Source organism: Squalius cephalus, assembly GCF_949319135.1.
Source record: "Squalius cephalus genome assembly, chromosome: 14".
In the NCBI taxonomy this organism is placed as follows: Eukaryota; Metazoa; Chordata; class Actinopteri; order Cypriniformes; family Leuciscidae; genus Squalius; species Squalius cephalus.
Genome location: NC_137135.1, coordinates 32,530,975 through 32,555,475, shown reverse-complemented (window position 1 = coordinate 32,555,475; position 24,501 = coordinate 32,530,975). Strand labels below are relative to the sequence as shown.

The following is a 24,501-nucleotide window of genomic DNA, read 5'->3' as shown; positions in this document are numbered from 1 at the left end:
CAACTTTGTATAAAGATCTGGGTGATAACATATTTTGCATTAACAAAATAAAAATTCAGCAAGTTGAGATTTTATGTATATTATAAATAGCACTTCATGAGTGTACTGTGTATGAGTGTGCTGTTCTCACATTGAAGCTGAATGACCCATTTTTACAGCTTAAATGGTCTAAGTAGAGAAAAACAAGGCAAGACATTTTATTAAACACTACCAAACTAATTTCAAACTACACTGTGCTGACAAAGGTAGTAAAAAAAATCAGTAACTGAGCCATTAGGAAGCCTTTCCAAAGTACACTAGAGACAAGTGTAGAGAAAGCGAAATATGGAAGCCATCCCAGAACAGATAAACAACAGATCATTGTGGTCTCCTGCTGCGTCCATTCTGCACATGCACCGGCCATCAAAAACCCACCCTGTCATTACCCAGAAACCCCTTCACTAAGCACACTTCCATCTAGGACACGAAAAGCCGCTCCTCTGGCCCGAGTCCAAGCGCACCGCTCTGTTAGTAGCCATCTGAAGGTGGGTCATTGTTACACTTTTCCAGTGGAGAATGAGAGCGTGCTATTCTCAGCATCTCTAGTGCCCCAGGTGAAGTGTGGAGGGAAACAGGAGGTGTGTGCACGAGCGTGTGTGTAGATGTGTTTTTGTCATGTAAAGATAAGGTCACATGCAGCAAACATGAGTGTTCAGGACTGATCGGGCACATGGTGCTAAAGCGATGCCTGCCAGTGGAAACGAGAGCTTGAGCCTTGGGATTGAGCCTCCTAACTACTATTATGTGGGCAGGTGAACTCATGAACATGAATTTAACAAGCATACACTCACTCATTTTTTGATCCTGCAACACACACAAAAACCAAACTCTATCATTTTCATAGTACTGGGTATCGCCAATTACCTCATGATATGATACACTTCGTGACACGCGTTATGATTCAGTAGTTTGTGATGAAGCCAAACCAAACTAACACTTTAACACAAACAGAAAACACCCTTCAGATAGATAGATGGTTATCTCGCTTCACACATATTCTGGGTTAGTAATTAATCCTTGGTTGTCAAGATTTGAGATTTCACACTGTACATACACTACCATTCAAAAGATTTATTAAAGAGGACCTATTACGCTTTTTCAACTTTTAGTGTGTAATGTTGCTGTTTGAGCATGAAAAGGTCTGCAAAGTTACAAAGCACAAAGTCACTCCAGCGGGAGTTATTCTCTGTATCAATGTCTGTTTCTGAACTCCCTGAAACACATCGATTATAGTCTTGAGTTTTCTTCCATGAACGAACACGTCACAATTTCCCTCATTTAAATAACTCCCGCTAAAATCATCTGCAAAAAAGGGGGCGGGCCTGTTTAAGTTAGTTAGTAGTGTGTTGAAACCTGGGGTTATTGTAAGGGGCGGGGCATATCCGAAACAAGCTCGAAGCGGTTGACCAATCAGAACACACTGGGCCAGCCGACCAATCAGAGCACATTGTGTTTTTCGGAAGAAGGGGCTTCATAGAGACAGGAACTAAACAGAGCGTTACTGATAGACTGGGAAGAGAGGACCTGCAACAATGGAGAATATGTGAAAAATAATGTGTTTTAAAGAAAATCAAGCTTGAAAACCTATTCTAGTAGATCCCAAAAACAAAATAAAGTTGCATTTATTTGATATAAAATAGAGGAAAAACATTTAAAATAACTGTTTTCTACTTGAGTATATTTTAAAATGTAATGTATTTCTGTGGTGCAAAGCTGAATTTTCAGCATTATTACTCCAGTCGTCTTTGTCACATGATCCTTCAGAAATCATTCCAATATGATGATTTGCTGCTCAAGAAACATTTATTATTAATATCAATGTTGAAAACAGCTGTGCTGTTTAAGTTATCTTAAAAGAAAGTTTAAAAGAACAGCATTTTTTTTAAATGGATATATTTTGTAACATTATAAATGTAATTACTGTCACTTTTAATAAATATAATGCATCCTTGCTGAATAAAAGTACTACCTTGTCCATCTATGTAAATGTGAGCATGTAAATCTGCTCTAGTTGTCATAAGAACTTACTATGCATAAAACAGAAAATGCAAGACAAAAAAAAAAAGAAAGAATACGTCAGAAATCTCCAACCTCCATATGAAAGTGTGAAAGTTTCTGCGACTGTACAAAGTGCATGAATATCTAATGACACCAGCTTTAACGCAGTTCATAATCGTTTGTCATTTGCTAAACAATTTAATGTTGCATCTCTAGCACGGCACAACTTCACACTGTATATCCTCAGCAATGCAATCTGGGTAGAAAGTAACGCTAACCCACTTTCAAAAGCGGCCTTCACCTGAGGTTAAAAAAGAAATTAACCATTACACATAGCAGAATAAAACAAAATAATAAAAAAAGGAAGAGAAGTATGAAAACTGATAAATGGATAGAGGGAGGAAGGGAGATATGACAGAAGGAAACAGCTCTCTTCTCCATATTTGCATGAAAATGGTGTTGGCGGCTCAAACAGTGCAGAAGATTTGAGAGTAACACATACCAAAGACAGTTCTGGCGGGTACGGATTCCTTATTTATCCAGAAAGACACTTGGGAAAGGATTACAGTCATGATGCAGGGGATGTACGTCTGAATCATGAAGTAGCCCATTTTCCGTTTCAAGTGGAAGTAGACCGTCATTACCACATATTCACCTGAAAGAGCAGAGAAACAGAAACGGGAAGTGCCTTATAATCCTGAAAGTGAACACGCATAGGAACAAGGTCAGAATGACAGTCTGTCACCACGGCAGACTTATTTTGGCTGAATAGCAAAGTTTTCTGGCTGTTAAGCTGCGCTGGCAGATTCATCTTATTTTAACAGAATGAGGCTTGCAGCCGTATTGGGAACCAGAGCTCCAGCCATCAAAACACACGCTGAATGCTCCAAATCTCTTATGTCATTTTGATAAGAAAGATGTAATAAATAAATAAACAATTGGCATTGTTTCCCCCCCCCTCCCCCCTTCTGTTTAATTGAAGTACACAGTTGCTCTAAAAAACCAAGCCGTTCTGAAAGCGCTCACGCTGACCTTTACGTTTAAGCTGACATTACGCCATGTGGCATGAGTAAAATTGTTTTTCTTTTAATCTAGCTTACGTCGCCATCAAGTATTCTCCGTGATCAGGTGACTCTCGGACGCAGACCAGGTGACTCTGAACATGTGCGTGCTGAAAGATGGACGTGTGTAACGTGACCAGTCGGCTTTAAGAGTATTTGTTCAGACCTACTGTACTGACTTTTGGTGGAAGAAAACAACTGGCATTTGTAACGCACAGGATAAAACGTAAAGGCATCACATCTGTTGGAGCTCAATGTTTAAAATGTAATTCTTCCATTAGAGTGAGCAGTAGCCTATAATTAAGTCTAATCAAAGGTAGATTTGCATTAGAAATAGCAGTTCATGCAATGCAGCGCAAGGATTTACTTTTAGGTAAGTTTAGGTTTTCTGTGTCAATTAAAGAATGTTGTTTCACATCGGTTTAAGTGTTGACTGCAAACTAAAATGCTGCATAATGTGACATAATAACAGCCAATCAGAGCATATTATATGTTATAGTCATGGAATGTAGGGGCCACATAAAAATAAAACAAGCTATTATCAAAATGTCCATGTCATGGTCACAGCTGGCTTGGACATGTTTCTATAAATGGTTAATGTATGAACACAAATATAATACACAACTGATCAAAAGTGACAGTAAAACAGTAGCAGAAATGTTGTGTATTTTTTTATTATTATTATTTTTATTTTAAAGATTAGAAAACCCGAAAATGAATAGATTCTTCAATTCTCAATGGGGTTTAGACCTCAATATATGCTGCTTTGCAAGCACTACTCCATCATTTGGGGTCAGTAAGATTTTTTTGAAAGACTAATACTTTATTCAGCAAGGATGCATTAAACTGATAAAAAGTGACCGTAAAGACAGCAACACAATTGTTTTCAACATTGAACATAACAACAAAACGTTTCCTGAGCATCAAATCAGCATGTTAGAATGATTTCTGAAGGATCATGTGACACTGAAGACTGGAGTAATGATCCTGAAAATTCAGCTTTGCATAACAAGAATAAATGACATTTTTAAATATATTTAAATAAATTGTAATATTATTTTACAATAATACTGTTTTACTGTATTTTTGATCCAATAAATGCAGCCATGGTGAACATAAGAGTCCAAATTACATTTTTTTTGCATATCCGTTTGAAATCAGGTTTAGAAAAAATATCACATGAAAAGCGATATCTGTTTTGAGCTACATTAATATGTGGTTTGAAATCCTATTCAAATAGCATTTGTGGAAATCCGTTTCAGTCTGACCGTTCTGATCGGATTTCGAATGGTTTTTGTGACTTTCTCACGCCACGTTGTTGTTGTTGTAAGAAAACATGCTGAATGTCGCTGCAGAAACAAGGTTGTGCCGGACGAAATGACAATATAACGGAGACATGTTTTGGACCGGCGGAGACGACAGAAATTCTTACATTTCTGCCGCTGCCAGAATCATCAGAAGATGCAGTAGTCCAGCGCAGTGGAAACATATTGTCATGTAAATAAAACAACATCTGTATTGCAAACCCCCATGTTACAGTTGCTGTTTTTAGTGTATACCTACCAATGCAACATTGCCATTTAAACCAATGCAGATATTTCAGAAAACGAAAGAGCGGCTAGGGACACTCAAATCGGATCTGAACAGTTGTGATACACAATGTGGACAGTCAATAATTTTAGATCAGATTCCAATCGGATACACAAATAATCGGATTTGGACTGACGGTGTGAACGTAGCCTTTGTGATGGTGTGTTATGTGCGTGTACCTGTGATGGACTTTACAGTCTCGCTTGACACAGTCTGTCCGATCAGGTCGTACTGGACCAGGCTGGACGACTCAGGTGGGACTTCCACAGAATGCTGAGGGCCTTTGGTCCAGGTGTAGATCACCTCAGTCATTGGATAGGCATCTGATAAACAAAAGAGAGCCATCATAACAAGAACTGAGGGAATATGTGTGTGCATAACCCTAACAATCGGATCATATCTGTGGCATTGTGTGTATCCTGGTGGAAATGAAAAAGACAGAAATGAGATTAACCACTGGGTAAATGGAGACTTCTGCTGCAGTCTCCAGGTTTTTCTCCAGAGAAAAAAGGCCTTAGGTAAAATGGAAACAAATGAGGCAATTGCTGGCATACTGCTGGAAACTGCAGATCATAGGGGAAAAAAATGGTTCATATTGAGTTTTATGATCACAGATTTTGGTAGATTTGGCAAATCTGAGCACGGTTTGAGACATTGCTGAGATTGTTGTTTTAGCGGAGATGTGAGATTTCAGGTTTCAGTAACACTTTACAATAAGGTCCCATTAGTTAACATTAGTTAATGCAATAACAATGAGCAAAAAATTCAACTGTTCATTTTTAGTTCATGTCAGCTCAGGTCCATTAAAAAATAGTAACAGAGACGACATTTGATTTTATGATAACTATTATAGTTAACTAATGTTAACAAATTAAACCATATTGTAAAGTATTACCCTGTTTTCATTTCTCAAGAGAGATGTCTGAGAGTTTTCGTTTGCACCTCTACTTAATTTCATTCCTGTCTTTGAGAAACAAAAATATCTAATTTGTGATGTTCCCATCCTGCAGGATATCAAAAACTGCTTCGATTTGCCAATCAGAAGAACGAACTCCAACATTTCTGATCTAATTTCACAACAATTGTCTAATTTTATTTCTATTTTTATTTCACCCAAGGAAATAAAGGAGTTAATACTTCAATTAAAGATATCTGGGAACTTCACCAGGTCTCCTGAGCTATGAAAGCACAATCTATGAGCAATGAAATCTTCCTCTGGATATGCCTACGCATGGAACCGTGCGTATTAGTCCTCGAGCTCAGGGTCGAACGGTCGCCGCTAAGACACTGCTCTTTCCTCACTGCTGCCCACTTCCTCCACAGTGCGTGCCAATCTCAAATCTGAGCCAAGCAGAACAATCATCCTGACACAGAAATCAGATCCGCTGAGATGTTCTCCAGCTAAGAATCAGACAGATTTCATTTATGGAGGAGAAATCCATACATCAAACAGAGCAGAGACTGACTGCAGATCCAGGAGTCCGTCGGCACGCTCCCTGCGCTCCTGTCCTCCTTTGAGATCATCACCATCATCCTCATCTCTCTCTATCTTCCTTAATTCTCTTTTTTTCTCTCCTCCTTGCTGTCTCTTTCTCCATTTCTGTTTCTGAACCCCCACACACTGGGAAATAGAGCAGAGGAAGGACTTCCAAGACACCCACCAACAACCCCATGAAAATAGACAAAGAAAAAAGAGAGGGGACAGAGAGACTAAATGAGTTTTGATCCAAAGTCATGCTGAGCATGACAGAATTTTTTGAGGGGAACTGAACGAACCCTAGTGAGAGCGATAGAGAGAGAGAGAGAGAGTCATACTGTATCAGTGCAACTTGAGTTTAATTACAAACTACATTTTCTGATGTTTTCTGCTCGCACAAAAGTTCCTGTCACTATGCTTATGTTTTGTTTAGGGATGCACCGGTATGAACATTTTGGCCGATACAGATAACCGATAACTCTTTATATTTGAAAGCCGATAACGAATATATTGGCCGATAAGTCTAAATTCTAGAGGAAAAGTCTACATTTTTGAGAGCCTGATTACCAAAACAGATCTCACCATTAAAATACCCCCAAGCACACAATTGTAATGTTCTCATATAACACTTTACTCACTTTTCTCATATAACACTTTATAATGTTCTCATTATAATGTTATGTAGCCTATACGACAGACTTGTTGCACTTAACTGTATTTTCCTTTTTTGAAGTGTTTAAGCAATTCAAAACCATCATGGCGAACAGTTCGCATCTGAAGAGTCTCAGCTGAAGGAAATAATCCATTATTTATCGGCTTTAATATATATATGTTCATTTTTTATGTTATCGATATCGGTCCAATTAAAAAATATGGCCGATATCGATAACATAAAAAACGAACATATATTGGTCGATACCGACATGGTGGCTGATATATCGTGCATCCCTAGTTTTGTTAGTTGCCAGGGTTTTATCGTTGCCAGGGCATTAACAGTTGCTCTGCGAAATCTTGTCAGCGAAACCCATTCATTTCAATGCGCAATCGGGAGTTGCTCCGGTTCAAGTTGGTCGCGCAATTTTTTATTTTTTTTTTAGCTCAGATACCAGCACACTTCTCAACAAAACACTTATTGTGAAGAATTATTCATGTCTAGAGGTTAAATTGTGGTGTAGAGCTGCATGATTTGGAGAAAAAATAAGTTGTTTTTTTTTCTTTTTATAAAGGTTTTATTTTTTGAGAAAATACAGTATAGATAACCGAGAGCAAGTGGAGTGGGAGAGAGAGGGGAAAGGATTGTGTTGATCTCTGTTGATCCTGGAACAACATTTCAATCAACCAATTAGATTTGAGGGACAAGTTTACAGTTTATGTCAAGTTTTGGCTTACAACCAGGGTTAGGTGGGTTAGACTACATCAGTCTTATATAATTTACCTCTAATTTTAGGGATAACTTATGGGTAGGGTTCGGTTTAGGGGTGGGGATAGGGTTAGGACTACATTTCCGGACAGGAATGTTGTTCCAGGATCAACTAATTACATTGATCCAGGAACATTGGCAAAATCACAGTGACCATATATGAACACAGTGCTGCGCTTCACTCATGCAGCGCATATATATTTATTTAATTATCTTACAGCCTTTATGATTTAATAATCGCACAAAGCCATATCACGATTTCGGTTTGATTTCTATTCATCTTGCAGTCCTACAGCGTGGGATAAACTACACAGTGAAGTTTCGTAAAAAATAACTAACCCTAGCTATGAGTGAAAGTAACCCTCAAACATCACTAATAAATGAATACAGAAGAGAATGACATGACATAGAAGCAGAAAACTGTATCAGAGTGCAAAGGAAAGAGCGTAAAATGAAAACGAGAGCTGTTATAGGTCTGCGCTGTCCCGGGGCAGGAGGGAAAGCTGTGGTGACCTTCTCGACTCTACAGGGGACGAACAGCTCTCTGTCTAGATGCTTCCCCTAAGGCCCAGAGAAAGGACAGAAAGATGTATATAAGAAGACAAAGAGAAGAGAGAGCGAGATATCTGTCAGCACATTAGCACAGCCACCACTACAAAACCAAAACATTGAGATCGTCCTCCATCACAATGTCACAATGCGCCAGCAGGAGCTCTCTGGACTGATTTTATCTCCAGATCTTCCAGCAGTCTCCATAAAAGAGCCCTACCCACCTGCCACATATTCCCATTCGAGATTAGGCCTTCCTTTCAGATTTCGCTTTCTTTTACCTGAATCTTTTTTTTTTTTATGTTTTCGTTTTCATTTTTGCTGACCGACTGTCGTGAACAGTCCTGCTGATATGGAGATTCTTTGTTCAGTTTTTAGAATATGAACTAAGTCTGTATTTACACACTCAGAGGGAAAAGTAATTTCTCCTTGAGGAGAAGAGTTGTTTTTTCAGATCTCTAAGGTAAAGGGCTTAAATTAAACTTGTAGCTTATGTATATAAATGTGTAGGCCTATATATATAAGTTCTCTCTCTCTCTCTCTCTCTCTCTCTCTCTCTCTCTCTCTCTATATATATATATATAGAGAGAGAGAGAGAGAGAGAGAGAGAGAGAGAGAGAGAGAGAGAGAGACTATGCCCTACTTATACTATGCCCTATACTGTTTTTATGAAGAACAAATACATACTTTTGAGTGTGTAGCAGAACAGTAGGCAAGCTTTTGGACTTACTACTTTGTCATAATTGCGTCTTTAACTAACTCTGTTGTGTAGTTACATGCATCCTGTCACTGTTTGAACTGCCCTGTCAATCATCTTGTCACCACATTCAGTTTCATTTATTTTCCCACCGTTTCGGAGAGAAATATAGTAGCACGTTGATCTGCCAGTCATGGGTCTTTCATGCGGACACTCGCAATTTGCATAATGATGCATTTAAAAGTTAATGACCAAATGCATCTTTACAAAAGTTCACAATGCTGCTGCAGATGAAATATATTGTGGATAACATTGAATAAATATCTTTTCGTCAGGTTAGATACTGATTATTAATCATTCAAACCACTATCTAAACCTCTCTACTTAACCATCGGACTAGCACATCCGCCATATTTGTAGTTTTTTAACACTTTTTATTCGTGTTTGTAGTTCTAAGCGAATCCCCGTCCAACGCACAATGGGTTGTGGGCAATATTAGCCGTTAGAGCGTGCACGGATCTGCACTTCATATACTAACTGAATAAAAGCAGACCATCTGGGTATCTTTGGAATACTCATTTCAACATTCTACGTTTTGGGACACACCAATTCTAATTTCGAATACAATTTAGGATGGAGAGTACGCAAATTGGGATGCAGCAGAAGTCTCCTTTCTTACACTGAAGTCTCAAATTTCCATCCTAGAAAGCATTTGATTGGACAAAAACAAATGTAGAGAAATTCAAACAAGATGAGTCATCAATAGTTTTGGTGCTTTTTTCTGCTAGAGAAAACCTCTACATTTTAAATGCATAGACTAAAAGTGAAAGTGTCAGCCTTTAGGAGTACACTAGCATATAGATGAACTTCAATTCTGATCTTATATCTCGACTCACAAATAAAAAACCCTTAAATAATCCATTCTGTTCCCTATTTGATTTGTTTAATCATCTGACAGTGAAGAGAGAGCGAAATCCATTTTTAAAGAAGGGATTACTTCAGTGCTCTTCAAGAAACGGTTCATATGTTCTTCTCCTAACCCCAAACACGTCATATAAAGCTGCCATGTTCTTTTACTCAGAAACAGTGTCTCAAATCATGCTTTAGTGTTTTGTGGGATGAAGTAATCAGCATAGATAAAGTATAATCCTCACAGCTGCCGAACTTCAGAGGACAGGAATGGCCATCCATCGGGAAATTGACGAGTTTCATCGGGCATTCTGCACTTATTGTCAATCTGTGGGGAAAAAAAACACAGATATAAATGGTTAAAATAGTGAGGGTGTGATATCCACCAAAACTTTTAAGGTCTTTCACCAAGTAGGATATAGAACAACATTTCTAATAACCATCCAGTACTGTAGGCCTTAGGGGCCGGGATTGAGGCTTCAACAACATTCATATCAACCTGCTGTTTCCCACAACACCATCTTTTGTTGGTCCTGCAACAACATTTATCCAGGAACACCTCCTACTTGGCAAAATGACGGTCACCCACGAGCAAACGCAGCCTGCCAAAGTCTTTTCAGCGTAAATCGGACTCAGGACTGGACATGCGGTACCTCATAGTGTACAGGATGGTGCCGTTCTTCATGATTCGGAAGAGTCTATTGGGCGCAGTCATGTTGTGAGCCACGGATCGTTTGCCATTCCTGAAGAACGTGTCAGGGGTCCAAACTTTGGTCACCATCAGGTTATTTAGACGAAGGATCTCCACCGGGCCCTCATACCTCAACCGCCTATCCACCCACGTCTGGCGGAAGAACACATCCATGGTGTACTCCTGGAAGAAAGCACAAACACAGAGCTGTCAAAACCACACGCCAATCAATCTGACTTACTCCTGACAGAAAGCTTCATTAGAGAGATTCTGTAAAAAGCAAAATAAATCCATCATAATCTTGCAAAAACATTGTCTAGATTCTTAAACAAACACTTCCCCTCATACTGACAAACTGTGCTCCTGCCAAATTCCCAAAACCCTTAAAAACAACATAAAATCTAAATGATCCCTATTTGCTTTTTAAAGAAATTTAATTCAATTCACATTTTTTTGTTTAGTTCACAATACACATAGTTTCAAAGCAGCTTTACAGAAAATGCATGTCTGCTTTACAATTTAGAGTGATCTGTTATCAGAGGTACCGCTCTAAGTTATGTATTTCAGAAATGTACATATACAAACCACACAGTAAGCTAAAAATGTATTAATTTAAACAATTTAAGGTTGAAACAATGTGCTCACTGAAGTAATGAATATATGTTTGTTAACAAACGATTATGACACATAGAAAATTGTCTCAAAAAGTCAAAGGTGTCAACATGAACTGAAGCATTTCTTATCAAATTCATCCAAGAAAGAAATTCCCCTGTAACCTTTAGAAACATTAAACCAAAATGAATCCTATTTACTTTTCAAAGAAATCAATTTTTCAGCATTTTCAGCGATGTCTCAAACTGTGCATATCACGTATGAAATCAAAAGTCAAAGGTGTCAATATAAAAACATTTCTCATCAAATTCATCCAAGAATTTCATTATAAAAATAAATAAATAAATAAATAAATAAATCAATCCCCTGTAACCCTTAAAAAAACATGAAATCAAAATGAACCCTATTTACTTTTTTAAAGAAATGTCCTGGTTGTTCTCTACACCATTAATCAGTCAATCTTATTCTACTGAATAACTTTTATTTTCATAATCCTACATAACAACCAAACTTTCTACACTTCTGAAACAGCTTTTTAAAAGCAAAATCAAATCATACTGGAGAAAGTTTGTTTCACTTCAAGGAACATCTCAGATGTTAAATGTGTTATGAATGCCCTATAATGCATTGTTTTTTGCTGGTTTTAATATTTTAGGTACTAATCTGAGCTGAACACTATATATGTGGTCATATTTAGCACTGTTATGCTCTTTTGCGAGGTGCAGAACCTCACATCGTTTTCAGGGGAAAATCCCTGCCGAAATTGTTGACTCAATCACATTTTTTTTTTTTTATATTTTGAATCTCTACCACACTGTACTTGATTTACTCTGACTAGGCAGATAAGCACCTTGCATTGATAAATGGCAAGCTGCCTGTATTATTTATTTTAATAATACCTCAGTGGACGGATATGATGCCTTATATAACAGCTGCTCATGCACACATACATGTACAAACACAAATCCGACCTGTTCACATATAATCATGAATCTTAGAGCACTCACCATCTCCACGTCGGAAACTGGGCCAAAACTTGTGACGTAAATATCAGTCTTCACTTCCGTCACTGGACCTGGACAGAAACGGGAATCTTTAGAATCACATTACAATGACCATAAGCCTCTTATAACTAGAAATAGATCTGAAAGAAATGTTGACTTTTTACAGAATTGATGTGATCTTAATAGTTACTTATTTGTCATTCTCAATGTGACCCAGTTATTATGAGTGAAATAAACGGATTACCACAGAATTGCTTTTGCTTTTTTGGCTCTCAAAGACCATTCTCAACCAATTTGACTAGCTTAAGAGAAAAAAAACCCTTGAACAGGGCTTTATTTGATGAATCAGAATTGTATTTGATGGTGTAAAGTGTGTGTTTCGGATCAGAATGGAGTCAGAGTTGAACGTGAGAAAATCCTTCATTATTTGCTAATAATGCTGTAACCTTGTTAACCGGCATTAGATAACCACACAGATTATAGAAAGGCTACATTGCCTACAGTATGGTGGCCTAAAACAATGTCTGAACAGCTATTTGGCTATTAGTTAACATGACCTAGCAACCCACACAGTCTAAGGGTGTGTTCACAGTTCGGTTCTCTTGGTTCTTTTGGTCCAGAAAATGATACATTTAGTCCTGGTTCACAAAGCGTTTACATTGCCATTTTTAACACTAAACCTAAAGATGCAATAAAAAAAATAAAAAAATGCTTTTATGACGTATATTTTGCGAACTTACTGAACATCCAAAACAATGCAGTGTGCTGGGCTAAATGTGCTCGTTGTATGTGTCTACATATGATGCCATTTTTACCAGCTGAGAACTCACAAAAAGCTTAGAAAATGCGTAAAAGAGTCAAAAGGGCCAGGAATTCCTCTGCACACACAAAAATAAAGATCTGCGGTAAAGAGATGGCAGTTTCGACAACTGTACTGAACTGTAATGGGCAACAAAGTTCCTATGACGTGAAAAACGTCTCTCCTTTTTATGGTCCAACCTTATGACATCACATCCTGTTTTTGGTTTGTTTAAATGTCTCTGTTGCTTTCATATCTCAGTCGAACCACACCAAAGTTCATTTGAACCTGAAAAGAAGCACGGTAAAAAACTGTAAAAATGCTACAGTAAAAAAAAATGTTAATTGGTTATCAGTAAGTGTCCTTATTATAATATAAGTATATTATACTGTACGGTGAATAACTGTAATAGATCTAACCTCACCGTATACTGTTAAATTTACAGTTTTTGGAAGTGAAAAAGAACAAGTCATTTAATAATTTAAATTGACATTCCCAGAATTCCCTGTGTGGCATTTCACATCTGATGTGTTTTCGTTGAAATAACTGTTTCTTCTTGTTTTTTTTTTTTCTTATCAGTTATGTACATTAGGGTTTTATGTTACATCTAATGTTGTTAAATTAATGTTTATTGCATTAATTTAGTGTCATGTGTTCTATAATCCATTTGAAATACATGTAAATGAAATACGTTGTTTACTGTAAATTTAAGTTTAATCTGTAAAACCTAAAATGCTGCTACCGTTTCTAGCAACCACAGCTGTCATTTTTTTTTTTACCGTAAATTTCACAGAATTTTTACAGTGTGGGTCTTGGTTTACTTGTTTGGTGTTCACCAAGGCTCATATGGCAGCATTCACACTTATTCAAATGAAACGCACTAACGCTTCTAGAGCAATTGCACTAGAGTTCGTTTTATTCAAAGCAAACCTGTGAACACACCCTAAGTGACCTCAGCCAATAGGAAAGCCAATTCAAAGGCAGATTATGAAGACATAACACTTTTAAATACTGAATAATATGGCCGGGAATATGTATAAGGAAAGGAAATGGGCTCAGTTTCGATTTCATGTTGATTTTCCCTAGTTTTTCCAGACTGAAACCATTTATAATTTATTTATCTACTTTAACCAAATTTATGAGGAGACAAAAATTTAAAAATAAATAAAAAATAAAGATGGAAAGTGTGAGTGAAAACAGACTCAGGCACTCAAAGCTCTAAATCACATGATTTATCACTGAATCGTCTCATTGGCTGAACTTGTGAGGGTTGAACTCCTAATGTTCTAGAGGCTCTTTGATAGATGCTTGAGTAAATCACTTGCGAGTGAAGTGCCTTCAGTCAAACACAAGAAAATGGATTATCTGTCATTAAACAGACACTCTGAGCATCTCTCACAGTTGACAACCATGAATCTAACAGAAAAATGAAAGACAGGAACAGTCCTACTCAGCCCAATGCACACAAAAATCACAACAGAGATCTCTTTAATATCTCAATTGTTTCTGCAACAGCAATGAGACCAAATAAAGAGTAAATGGAGACTTTTGCTAAGATTTCAGATTTTTCCACAGGTCTCCACTAGAGTTTCAGAGGATATCTCAACAATGTCTCAAACTGCGCAGATTCGCAAAAAATGCCATATATATAATCAAAAGTCAAATGTCTCAATATAAACTCAAGCATTTCACATCAAACTCTTCCAAACCCAAATGACCTGAGCTGCTCTCCGTATTCATATTATAGACCTTTTTCACAGCAGCGCCATCTTTTAACCGGAATGAAAGTGAGGCTGTGAGAGATAGACATACATCTCTTCAGTGGGTTGTACTGTTTTTTAATGTGTTTCTGGATTGTTCTGCTGACAAAACACTGCAGAAATATCTTTCTGAGAAATTTCAGTAGACAAAAAATCCCAGACAACATGAGCTGTGTAAAATTATAAGCGATCTAAGAGCTCTAAACAGCTTTTTAAAGTGGATGCCATTGAAAACATGGTAAGTCTATCCCTCACAGCCTCGCTTTCATACCGGTCATGGCGCTGCTCTGAATAAGGTCTATAGATCTATACTTTTACTGTATGGAAATTATTGTCTCATTTGTTTCTATTAGTATTTATTTAGGAAATCCAGGAAAAATATAAGACACAAAGTTCAAATTTAATTTAAAGAAAACTGAGAACTTCACTATTTTCTTTCTTTCTTTTTTTTTTTTTAAATGTTGCTCCAAAACCTGCATTAACAGGTGAGAAATGTTCACACAGCCCCCCTTACAACAGTTCATATTATTCAGATGTCAAGCTCTAGAAAGTATTAAAAAAAACACCTTTTCATCAAATAGTCCATATGACTCATGCTCTGTGTTTAAAGTCATCTGAAGCCATAAGACAGCTTGAGTGAGAAACAGAAACACAAAATGTAGTTTGTCATATACAGAAAATCAAATACAGAAGACCTGAAATGTAGTGCACAAGTCTTATGGACTATTTTTATGTTGTTGTTGTTTTGTCACAAGCAACATGCATCAAATTTGCTACTTCCTATGTTCCACAGAAAAGATAACAGTATACGGGTAAAATAAAATGACAGAATTGTCATGTTGGGGTGAACAATTACATAATAGGCTGTTTCAGTACATGATGAAAAGTGCATTTCCTCACTGAACAACAATCAAACACATTTCAGACGACAACAACCAGGCCAATGGTAAGAGACGCGCCCGAGCCCTGATATCTATCATCTCTGAAGCACTACATTCTTAGGCAAGGGCAACTCATGCGATCCTACTAGAACTGTGAACCCACAGCACAGATAGCTGAGAGCTGATCAAGCCCCTCCAGCCTGATCCAGCTCCGCTCGAGAGCTCTTGTCATGTGAAGGTGGGTGTGCTGTTCTGTTTGGAGAGATGTGCTCTCTGCCTCTTCACTAAAGTTACATAAAAAAACAGAGCTTCATTCCCAAAGCTCCAATCACATCCCGGCATTACGCACAGAGATCCACAGTCTTTGATTTGATTATTTATGTCTTGGCTAATAAAAAAATAAAATAAAAATGAGGAAAAAGGGGAGAGCGGAAACTGTGACGTGCAGCAAGTCTTGATGTTTTTCTTTATATAGTAACTTTCATCAATAAGTCATTCATCAATATTATGTAATGACTAATACATCACTAGCTATATAGGACTGTGAACATATTTAATTTGCATGCACTCTAACTCATGATCTCTAAAGCATTATATAATCTAATTATGCTTTCCATGCTGTTCATGAAGATATAACGTGTTAAATTTCAGTTAAATGGACTGAATCCACGAACTTTTTTTTTTTTTTAATATTCCATGCATACACTGAGGGGTTAATTCTGAAGTTTCAGGCACAGTGGCCATCGTAATATATTTTGGGCTACTGTACACAGAACTAGAGCTACAATACACTTATTTTCTGCTGACCACTAACTATAACAGCGGCGCATCACTTGGCTTCGCAAAACAGGTTAAAACACTGATGCGCGCTGTTAAATGATAGGAGAGCGCGGGAAATGTTATCGGTTTACGCACACAAAGCGAACATCTGTACTCTTCCTACTTAAAATGTGCATTAAGCGGCTTTCTCAGCGCGATTACATAACCAAACTCGCTTAAACATCTAAACGGCACCGATCTAACAGATACATGGAGAGCAGAGAAAGAGAGTGAGCAGAGAAAGAGAGTGGGCAGCAAAAGGACATTTGGAGTTGGCTTACACCTCCATCTCCCCTCAGAGGACACCAACCCTCACCAAACAAACAACACTTAGTAAACAGCATGCGACCTGCACAAAAAAACGCAACGTTTGGAGAGCATGCTTTGCGCAAGAAGCGTTAAAAGCACTGCGCGCTTATTCTGGCCACATGATTGTGGAGATTTTTGGCACGTACCCCCAAATCCAGGTCGGAGTCTGTTGTCGTATCCATCCAGGAGTCGGTCCAGAATGCGCGTGAAATTTTCCGGATACAATTTCTCATCCTTTCTGATCTGTCCAGATATTCTCTTTATGCTAAAAACAACACAGAGCAAACTGAAGCATTTTAACATTGCGCACACATAAAATCTACGCCTATTTTCGTATCAATCAACAGCACAAATAGTTCAAAATCGCCCGAGTTTGACGTTTGTAACCTCGAGGCGTAAAGATGCCATGCGTAACGCTCATATCCAGTTGGAACTCACCAAGCCGCCACACAGAGAAAGTAGAGGAGAGTGGAAATAGAAGTGGGGTACATCGCAGTCACCATCTCCTTCTTGGCAGAAACCATGTTTACATGCCATTCTTTAAGCCTTCTTCACATTTCCCTTCGCCAAACGTCCCGAGGAATGATCGAGGAAACGTGCGGCAGCGCGCAATACGCGCTTCACCATCACCCGCAAAGCAGTGCCAGCGAAGCATCCAAATCCAGAACTCGCTCTGCGCCCGATGGATCGCCTAAATCCCAACCCCAAACTCAGTGGTTAAGAGAAGCATATGGTGAGGCATCCTGTAGAATCGTGCGTCTCGCTGTGAGGAGGTTAGAGGAGAGAGAGGAGGACGCGCTGGGTTCCTACACACTCGCATCAGTGCCAAAACTGGGACGTGCGTCCGACGCGCAACACACTCACGAGCGCTCTTAAGAGAAGTCTGCCTGCGAGCGCTTCACTTTAGTGATGTAGTAGTGGCGGCATTGCGCATGAACTCACTTTACGCAGCAATTGTCATGTCCGATCTTGCCCGAGTTAACCGTTGACTTTGGGGGACGGGTGTTAATTGATTTTGGCAACTAAAAGATGCAAATTTGAATGCTGGGGTTCATGGAATATAATTAATCCTGTTTGCATTTTTACATTAACAGTTCCCACTCTCAGGAAAGAAAAAAGAAAAAGAAAAAAAGAAAACTTATCTGGGCTTGTAAATACTAGGCCTACAACATTGAAATGGGTCAGTGTTTGTCGCAACGTTACACACATGCTCGCGCACAGTCCGAGGTACAGTCACACTGTACAGGAAGTAGGACAAACCACACGCAGCTCTTAAGATTCCTGTACACCTGGGAGAGGGCAGTCTTCGGTGTAGTATCCGTGCGCGTGTGCGCGTGCGCGCGTGCCCGCTGCCTCGGGAAGAACTGTGTTTGGTTTCTATGGTTGGCTCTTCGATGGCACCCATGAAAAGAAAAGCTAATTAACTCTTGTCCAATTGTTTTTGACAGCAATCATACCCACCGATCCTTATCAGCACAAGCTGACATACACACTGCACATGCATAATAACTCCAGTCTGTCACTATCACAGCCTATTTAAAGCTTCAGATTTGAACTGATCCAGAATCAGCTGCTGTGTCGTATTTAGTTGGCTATAAAAAGCAAAATCTTATCCTCAGTCGGCACTTGCTCTGGTTTATCTCGCATGATCTGTGGGCAGCTGGTGGCGTTCACCGGCCTTATATTCACAGGTTGTTCGCGTGAGAAAACGCTTATAATAAACACGATGAGCTAGAGGTGGCACTCTAGTGTAACATCTCTTATGAATATGTGGTAAAATAATGACGATGAAATAATTCTATTAGCCCTCTGTGTGCTTTTGAGTGAAGAAACCAGCCAAAAGTTTGTAGCTGTATCATCCTCTTCATCAAGAGGAGATAGCCTACATGTTTAAACGCTACTCTTTAGTTTTATGTTATGCCATAATGCTTTTTTTTCATAGTGATTATGATTTAAAGAGAATGAGGCTTTGGAGGCTTGTCCTAATTTTGATTTAAAATAAGGCAGCACAACCTCTTCTCTTTAGCATGAAGCAGAGAGTCTGCGCACAACAGAAAATCAAACACACTGAGTCTAGTAGTTTAATTAAAGACTTTCTAACCGCAATGTGGTCTTATTTTGCATTAGTCATCAGTGCACATTATTCTAAAGATGTATGAATGTTTTCATCATTTTTTATCAAAACATAATCAAACAGATTTGCCCACTTAATTATACTATTAATATCCAATAAAATCCATTTCATACAACCAAGCCTGAATTTCTTGCATTATGGAATTTGATTTAAATTAATTAATACAATTGAAGAGTTCAGATGCAAAAGCCTCCAAGTGCCATCTGAAATTTTCTTCTAGAATGATCATTTTTATCAAGCTCGTATATTTAAGTTCAATAATTTCACTTCAATGACAATTAATAGGTCATTTCATTGCCATTTAAGTGTAATTACTGAAGCTTAGAGGCTTTTGCATCTGAACTCTTCAAATAATGTTTAATATTTAAATATAATATTGTTTAAATTTGAATGTTGTTACATTTGGTCAACAAATGACAGGTATTTGGGAAATTAATTATTTAATTTAGTGCCAGACAGTAGATGTATAGAAATTAAACCCTATACCTTTTTTAAAAAAAAAACGTTGAAGTGTGTATTTGGGTTGAAATATGATTGGACATTTTAAACCTTTTGCTGGCCATTCAAATGAATTCATCAAACTCTACAACTTCCCTGTAAAACCAGGCTAATGAATGTCGATGTACAGGTCAAATACAACTGACAGATTCATTTGTTTCTAATTTGTTAGCGGCTTTATTTTATTTAGTTTTTTCGGGTTTTTTTTTATGTATATATGACAGAAAACTCTATAAAGACTGAGAAACTTAGAAACAACAACAACAACAAAAGCAGAACTATCACAGTGTAGCTATAAATAAACGGTGAGGATATTATAGAATTTCACTTTTTTTCCACAGTTGACATCACATCCTGTGTCAAGTGGTTTGATTTGTTTCAATTTTAGCAATTTAATCGATGTGCATTAACAACACTCAGGAACATGTAGGAACACTGAGGGAACGGCGTGTAAAGGTGTTAGCGAGTGCGAGGACAGACGGGGAGAGAAAAACGAGAGCTGGAAAAAAGAGAGAGAGGCCGAGAGAGGAGAGGGCCCTTTTACTGCATGTTTTCCAAGCTCTTATGGAAGGACTGGCAAATGAAACTAATGACTCAGAACTGTGACTCAAACTGTCTGGTAATCAAATCCTATCCACAGAAAAGCACTTGACATGAGCAAACATACGCACGCAGATGAAAACACACACAAAACATGCCACATTTTCTTGTGATCACCATTGCCCCTGACAAATCCCTGTATTATTGTGCTGAAAAAAGCCCATCCGCTGCCCACAATCGTTCTCCCACACTACACGAAATCTCTAACAGCCACGCTCCAGCGTTTCAGAGCTTCACAGCTGTCCTGCTCACATTTCAGATATCCTATCGCACCCTCCGTTCTCATTTGTCCGCTTACGGCATGGTGTCCGTCACCGTGTTATCGGTGTGTCCAGCTTCCTTTTGTAAGATCCATGGTCTTTTTGCGCTTTGGCTGTTGGCAGACACTTTCTTAAAGCCACTTTGTGTTTTAAAGTGTGTTTGTTTTATTGCAGTGGTTCTGAACTGGTGGGTTGTGACCCAAAAACAAACAACTGGTTTGTACTGATAAAGACATTGAGAGCAGGGTAAAAACAATGCTAAATGCAACTGGCCACATAATCATGCATAGTTAGGTTCAACGAGACACCTGGATAAAGCTGTCCGTAAACATTCCCAGTCATATGAATGGAGTTGTTCACGGGCCCTCAGTTCTCCAGGTGGTTTCTGAGCCAATCACCTGAGGCAGAAATGTGATTATTCCCTCTGGAGACAGAAGAAAATGACATCATCAGCGTGGATTGACTGATGGCACCACAAGAACACCAAGACCTTCACTGGCGACTATCCTTTGACATCGAAAAAAACAGCAGACGGTGAGATATATATACCAAATATAAACCTATTTCCCACTTTTAAGAGCCTTCAAAGACAATTTAGGCTCTGGTAAAAAACTACTATAATATAACAGGTTGCACTTTATTTTACAATGTACTTACCTAAAAAAGTACTGGGTAATATAAGGTAACTACATGGGTTAAGGTTAGGTTTAGGGGTAGGTTCAGGGTTAGCAGTTATTGCAATTACTATAATACACTAGTATGAACATGGGGAACAGTACTGTAACCAAATACACTCTTAAAAATAAAGCTTCGAAAAGGGTGTTTTTCCAGTGATGTCATAAGAACCATTTTTGGTTCCTCAGAGAACCTTCAAGTGAACATTTCTTAAAATAACCTTTTTTTTTTTTCTTAGTGTGAAGAGCATTTTAACTATCTAAATAATCTTTTGTGCAATAAAAAGGTTCAATGGATGCTAAAGGTTCTTCATGAACCTTTACTCCTTTATTCCTTGCAAGAAAACAGATGGCTACATTTGAACGACCATCAATGGTAAAGATGCTCTTTGCAGCCAGATAGTACAGTTATGGTATCTGCTAGCAGGGTCATGCTAACTAGCTTAACCTTATAACAAGAAAGAGGCCTATCAACTTTTAAAAGGTGGGGAAAAAAAGCTTCCTATGGTTGTTGTTGATGTCAAAAGCTGCGTTTCCAATCAAACTTTTTTTTGGCACAAATGGATCAGAGGTGTTTTGATCGATCAGATCACAAGTTGATGACACTAAATACAGGTGTAAAAGGGGTCTAAAACTTTTTGAGCTTGTCCACTTTCGACCTCTTCCAGAGGTAGGCGAGAACAGCCACAACAGACTTCCGCCTACTGACCTAACGCGTGAACATTATGGGAAGAGCTCTAGCCAGACAGCTGAAGACCCAAGATTGGTTTGAAGACGAAAAACATACCAAGCACAATGTTCTCTCACCATTCCTGATTTCTAACACACACTCACAGCGTTCGGCTGGTCTTGCGGCTGTCAGGGCAGAAACTAAAGATGCTGCCGTGTGGTTTTTCTCCAGCCGCGTTCATATGTAAATTGCATGAGCTTATTTTGTCCATTAGATAGAAAGATCTGAAAAAATCCATACATTTACCCTCCCATAAATCAGGAATCAGGACAGAAGTGGTTGAACGTAGAAAAAAAGAGACACCAGGTGTAAACGGGGCTGAATTAGCATAAGCAGCCAAACTAGGCAGATGCCAACATGAACAGGTTGCGTGACATGCCCTCATCCTTGAAAATCATGAATAAAACTACACAAGGCATAAAAATACATTCCAGACTGTATTAAATATAGATTGCAGCAAGGATAAACATGGTTTATGCACACAACCTCTTTTGTGTGGTGACTTAATGGCATAAAACCATTGAAATCAGTTTATTTTAAGGAGCTCTTTGTTTAATTATGTACCCTAAACCAATTTGGTAGCGTTTTGGTCTCCACATCCAAGTCCTGAAGCATTGAGAACCACTGTTGAATTATGAATTGCTCCATAACATCTCAAAGGTGAGATTGTGGACACACTGCATCAACAATCTGTGATCTGGCCTCAGGCAAAGATCGAGCAGCAGGACAATATGCTCAGTGCAGACCTGCAAAACAATATTCCGATATCATCAAAAAAACGAAATGCAGACATCGCCCTGGACGTTGTATTTCGACCGCAGTTGTGTGAGTTTTGAGGGTTATTCTGACGGGCGATGTTGCTCCATCAGGTTCGGTGCTGTTTTCTCGGCTCAGCAAAAGCCCCAGTAAAGTGCTGGGACTACATCTGCTGCTGTTGGCGGGGGGTTGTGTCGCCACGGCGATGGCTGAGGAAGTGATGCGGGAGCCAACAGAGAACATTTTTCCATGAGGATGAAGGAATGGAAAAAAGTAGTTTTTTCATTTCTAAAAAAAGGGAGGGAAAGAGATGGCCACACAGGGAACAATTAAGGAAGAGACATATCCACACACTGAAGGGCATTGAAAACACCACCCACCTGAAATGAAGCATGATAGATATTACTAGCCTTCAGAGAGAGAGAGAGAGAGAGAGAGAGACGCATTCAAAACCCAAAAGTCTTACCATGTTCTGCCTATCTAACAATTAGGGCTTTGCGGTTAATGTGACTAATTTCACATTTTAAATCCTATGGGTAAATTTGTATCTTTTTGAAGATATGAAGGACACATTAAAGCATTCCTGGAAACTTTTTAAATATTTATTTTTGTCAAATGCCTTTTATTTATATTTTATTGTTTTACGCTTGTTTCCGACTTTTAAACATATAAAAATACTTGATGAAATTATGAATTAATGCGAAATTAAAATCGGATCTAAACAGAGAGTGAAATAAATACAAACCATTTCAGTATTCGTTGTATGAATATTGTCAAAAAGGAATAAGAAAAAGGAATATGTATGTAAAAATATACACTATACCGTACAAATTTTGGGATCTGTAAGTGTTTTCAACATTGATAATAATCATAAATGTTTCTTGAGCATCAAATCAGCATATGATTTCTGAAGGATCATGTGACACTGAAGACCACAGGGCTTTGATCACAGGGATAAAGTACATTTTACAATATATTTAAATAAAAAACTTTTATTTTAAACTGCAATAATATTTTAATACTTGTATTTTTGATCAAGTAAATGCAACCTGGGTGAACATAAGAAACGTTATATATTAGTAATACTTTTTAAGTTATAAATTATGTAAAAACATAACTACCCTAATAAGTTAATGCATTACCAAAACATTAACAAATAAAAAATTAAATACCCATTTGTAACTTATGAACATTGGACTAAGTTTACTTTTTCCCTATACAGTGACTCATGTACAGTCTGAGTAATTTCACAGATTATATAGTAACTGTGAGTGCTTGAAGTGGTTTCAGACCCAGATAGATCTTAGACCGCGGACCCTGGGGATCTAAGTGGTCTATATGGTTGTAAAAGCATCCCTACAGCATCAATTACACTGATGAAATTCATCAGGGGTGTTGATTCTCTTCACAGGAACCTCAGGAAAAGAGCGCAGCGCGTTTTTAATGGATAGAGTGAGAAATATGGCATGGATATAAAAACCAGGGGGGAGGGGTGCTTAAATATGTCACCTAATTAAAAAGAGTTGCTCATATTGTGCTGTAGGAGCGAGCGTGTGGAGATTACAACACAACTGTGAAGCCTGCAAGACTAAATATTTCATTCGGTTTAAAAAAAGAAGAGGAGAGCGTGTCAAACAAAAAGTCAAAGAGAACGAACTGTGATTTACAGTAACGTTACTTCCTTTTTTTTTCTCCGTTTAAACAATTAACTCTGATCAACTGCCTCAGGAAAAGGCTAGAAATGTACCCACACGGCACCTGTACGTCCCAGCGGGCGCATTAAAGCGCTAGTGATGAAGCTATACTGTCAAACATCACAACTTAACTCGATAACCCCCAAATCAACAGGAGGCTGCTTCCCGCTGCCTTCAGCTGCAATATTCAGGCTCTGTGTGTGAATACACAAAAGCGGAGGGAGATAGAGCGATGAAAAAAGGCAGAAAGAAACCCACAAGTGTAAACCCCAGGCTTGTATCTCTTGCCGTTTTATCCAACACCATCACTTTGTGTTATTCTTCCACCACCCCAACGTTTCTCTCCCCATCTCTCTCTCTGGCCCGGGGCAAGAGCGTCAGCGGTGTGTAAACGGCCAGTGTTCGTCGACGCCTCATTGCCGCCCATGTTAAAGCAATAAATACCTGCCACCTACACAGCCCCTGCAACATAAGCACATCACTCTCTGCAGTGCACACCAGTCCAAATCCAGAGTAACAGCTCAACTCTGACCAGATCCA

At 38.4% G+C, this 24,501-nt stretch overlaps 1 protein-coding gene across 1 annotated transcript in view; it reads right to left on the bottom strand.

Annotated features, from left to right (window-relative positions):
- Positions 1-17,536, bottom strand: part of gabra4 (gamma-aminobutyric acid type A receptor subunit alpha4) — a 38,845-nt gene extending 21,309 nt beyond the window's left edge. The window contains exons 1-7 of the mRNA XM_079893203.1: positions 17,054-17,536; positions 16,762-16,880; positions 12,051-12,118; positions 10,394-10,614; positions 9,986-10,068; positions 4,868-5,011; positions 2,540-2,692 (exon numbers count right to left, since the gene is read on the bottom strand). Of these exons, the coding sequence (XP_079749329.1) occupies positions 2,540-2,692; positions 4,868-5,011; positions 9,986-10,068; positions 10,394-10,614; positions 12,051-12,118; positions 16,762-16,880; positions 17,054-17,139 (874 nt within the window). The 5' untranslated portion in view covers positions 17,140-17,536. The remainder of the gene's footprint in view (positions 1-2,539; positions 2,693-4,867; positions 5,012-9,985; positions 10,069-10,393; positions 10,615-12,050; positions 12,119-16,761; positions 16,881-17,053) is intronic.
- Between the last annotated feature and the right edge of the window lie 6,965 nt (positions 17,537-24,501).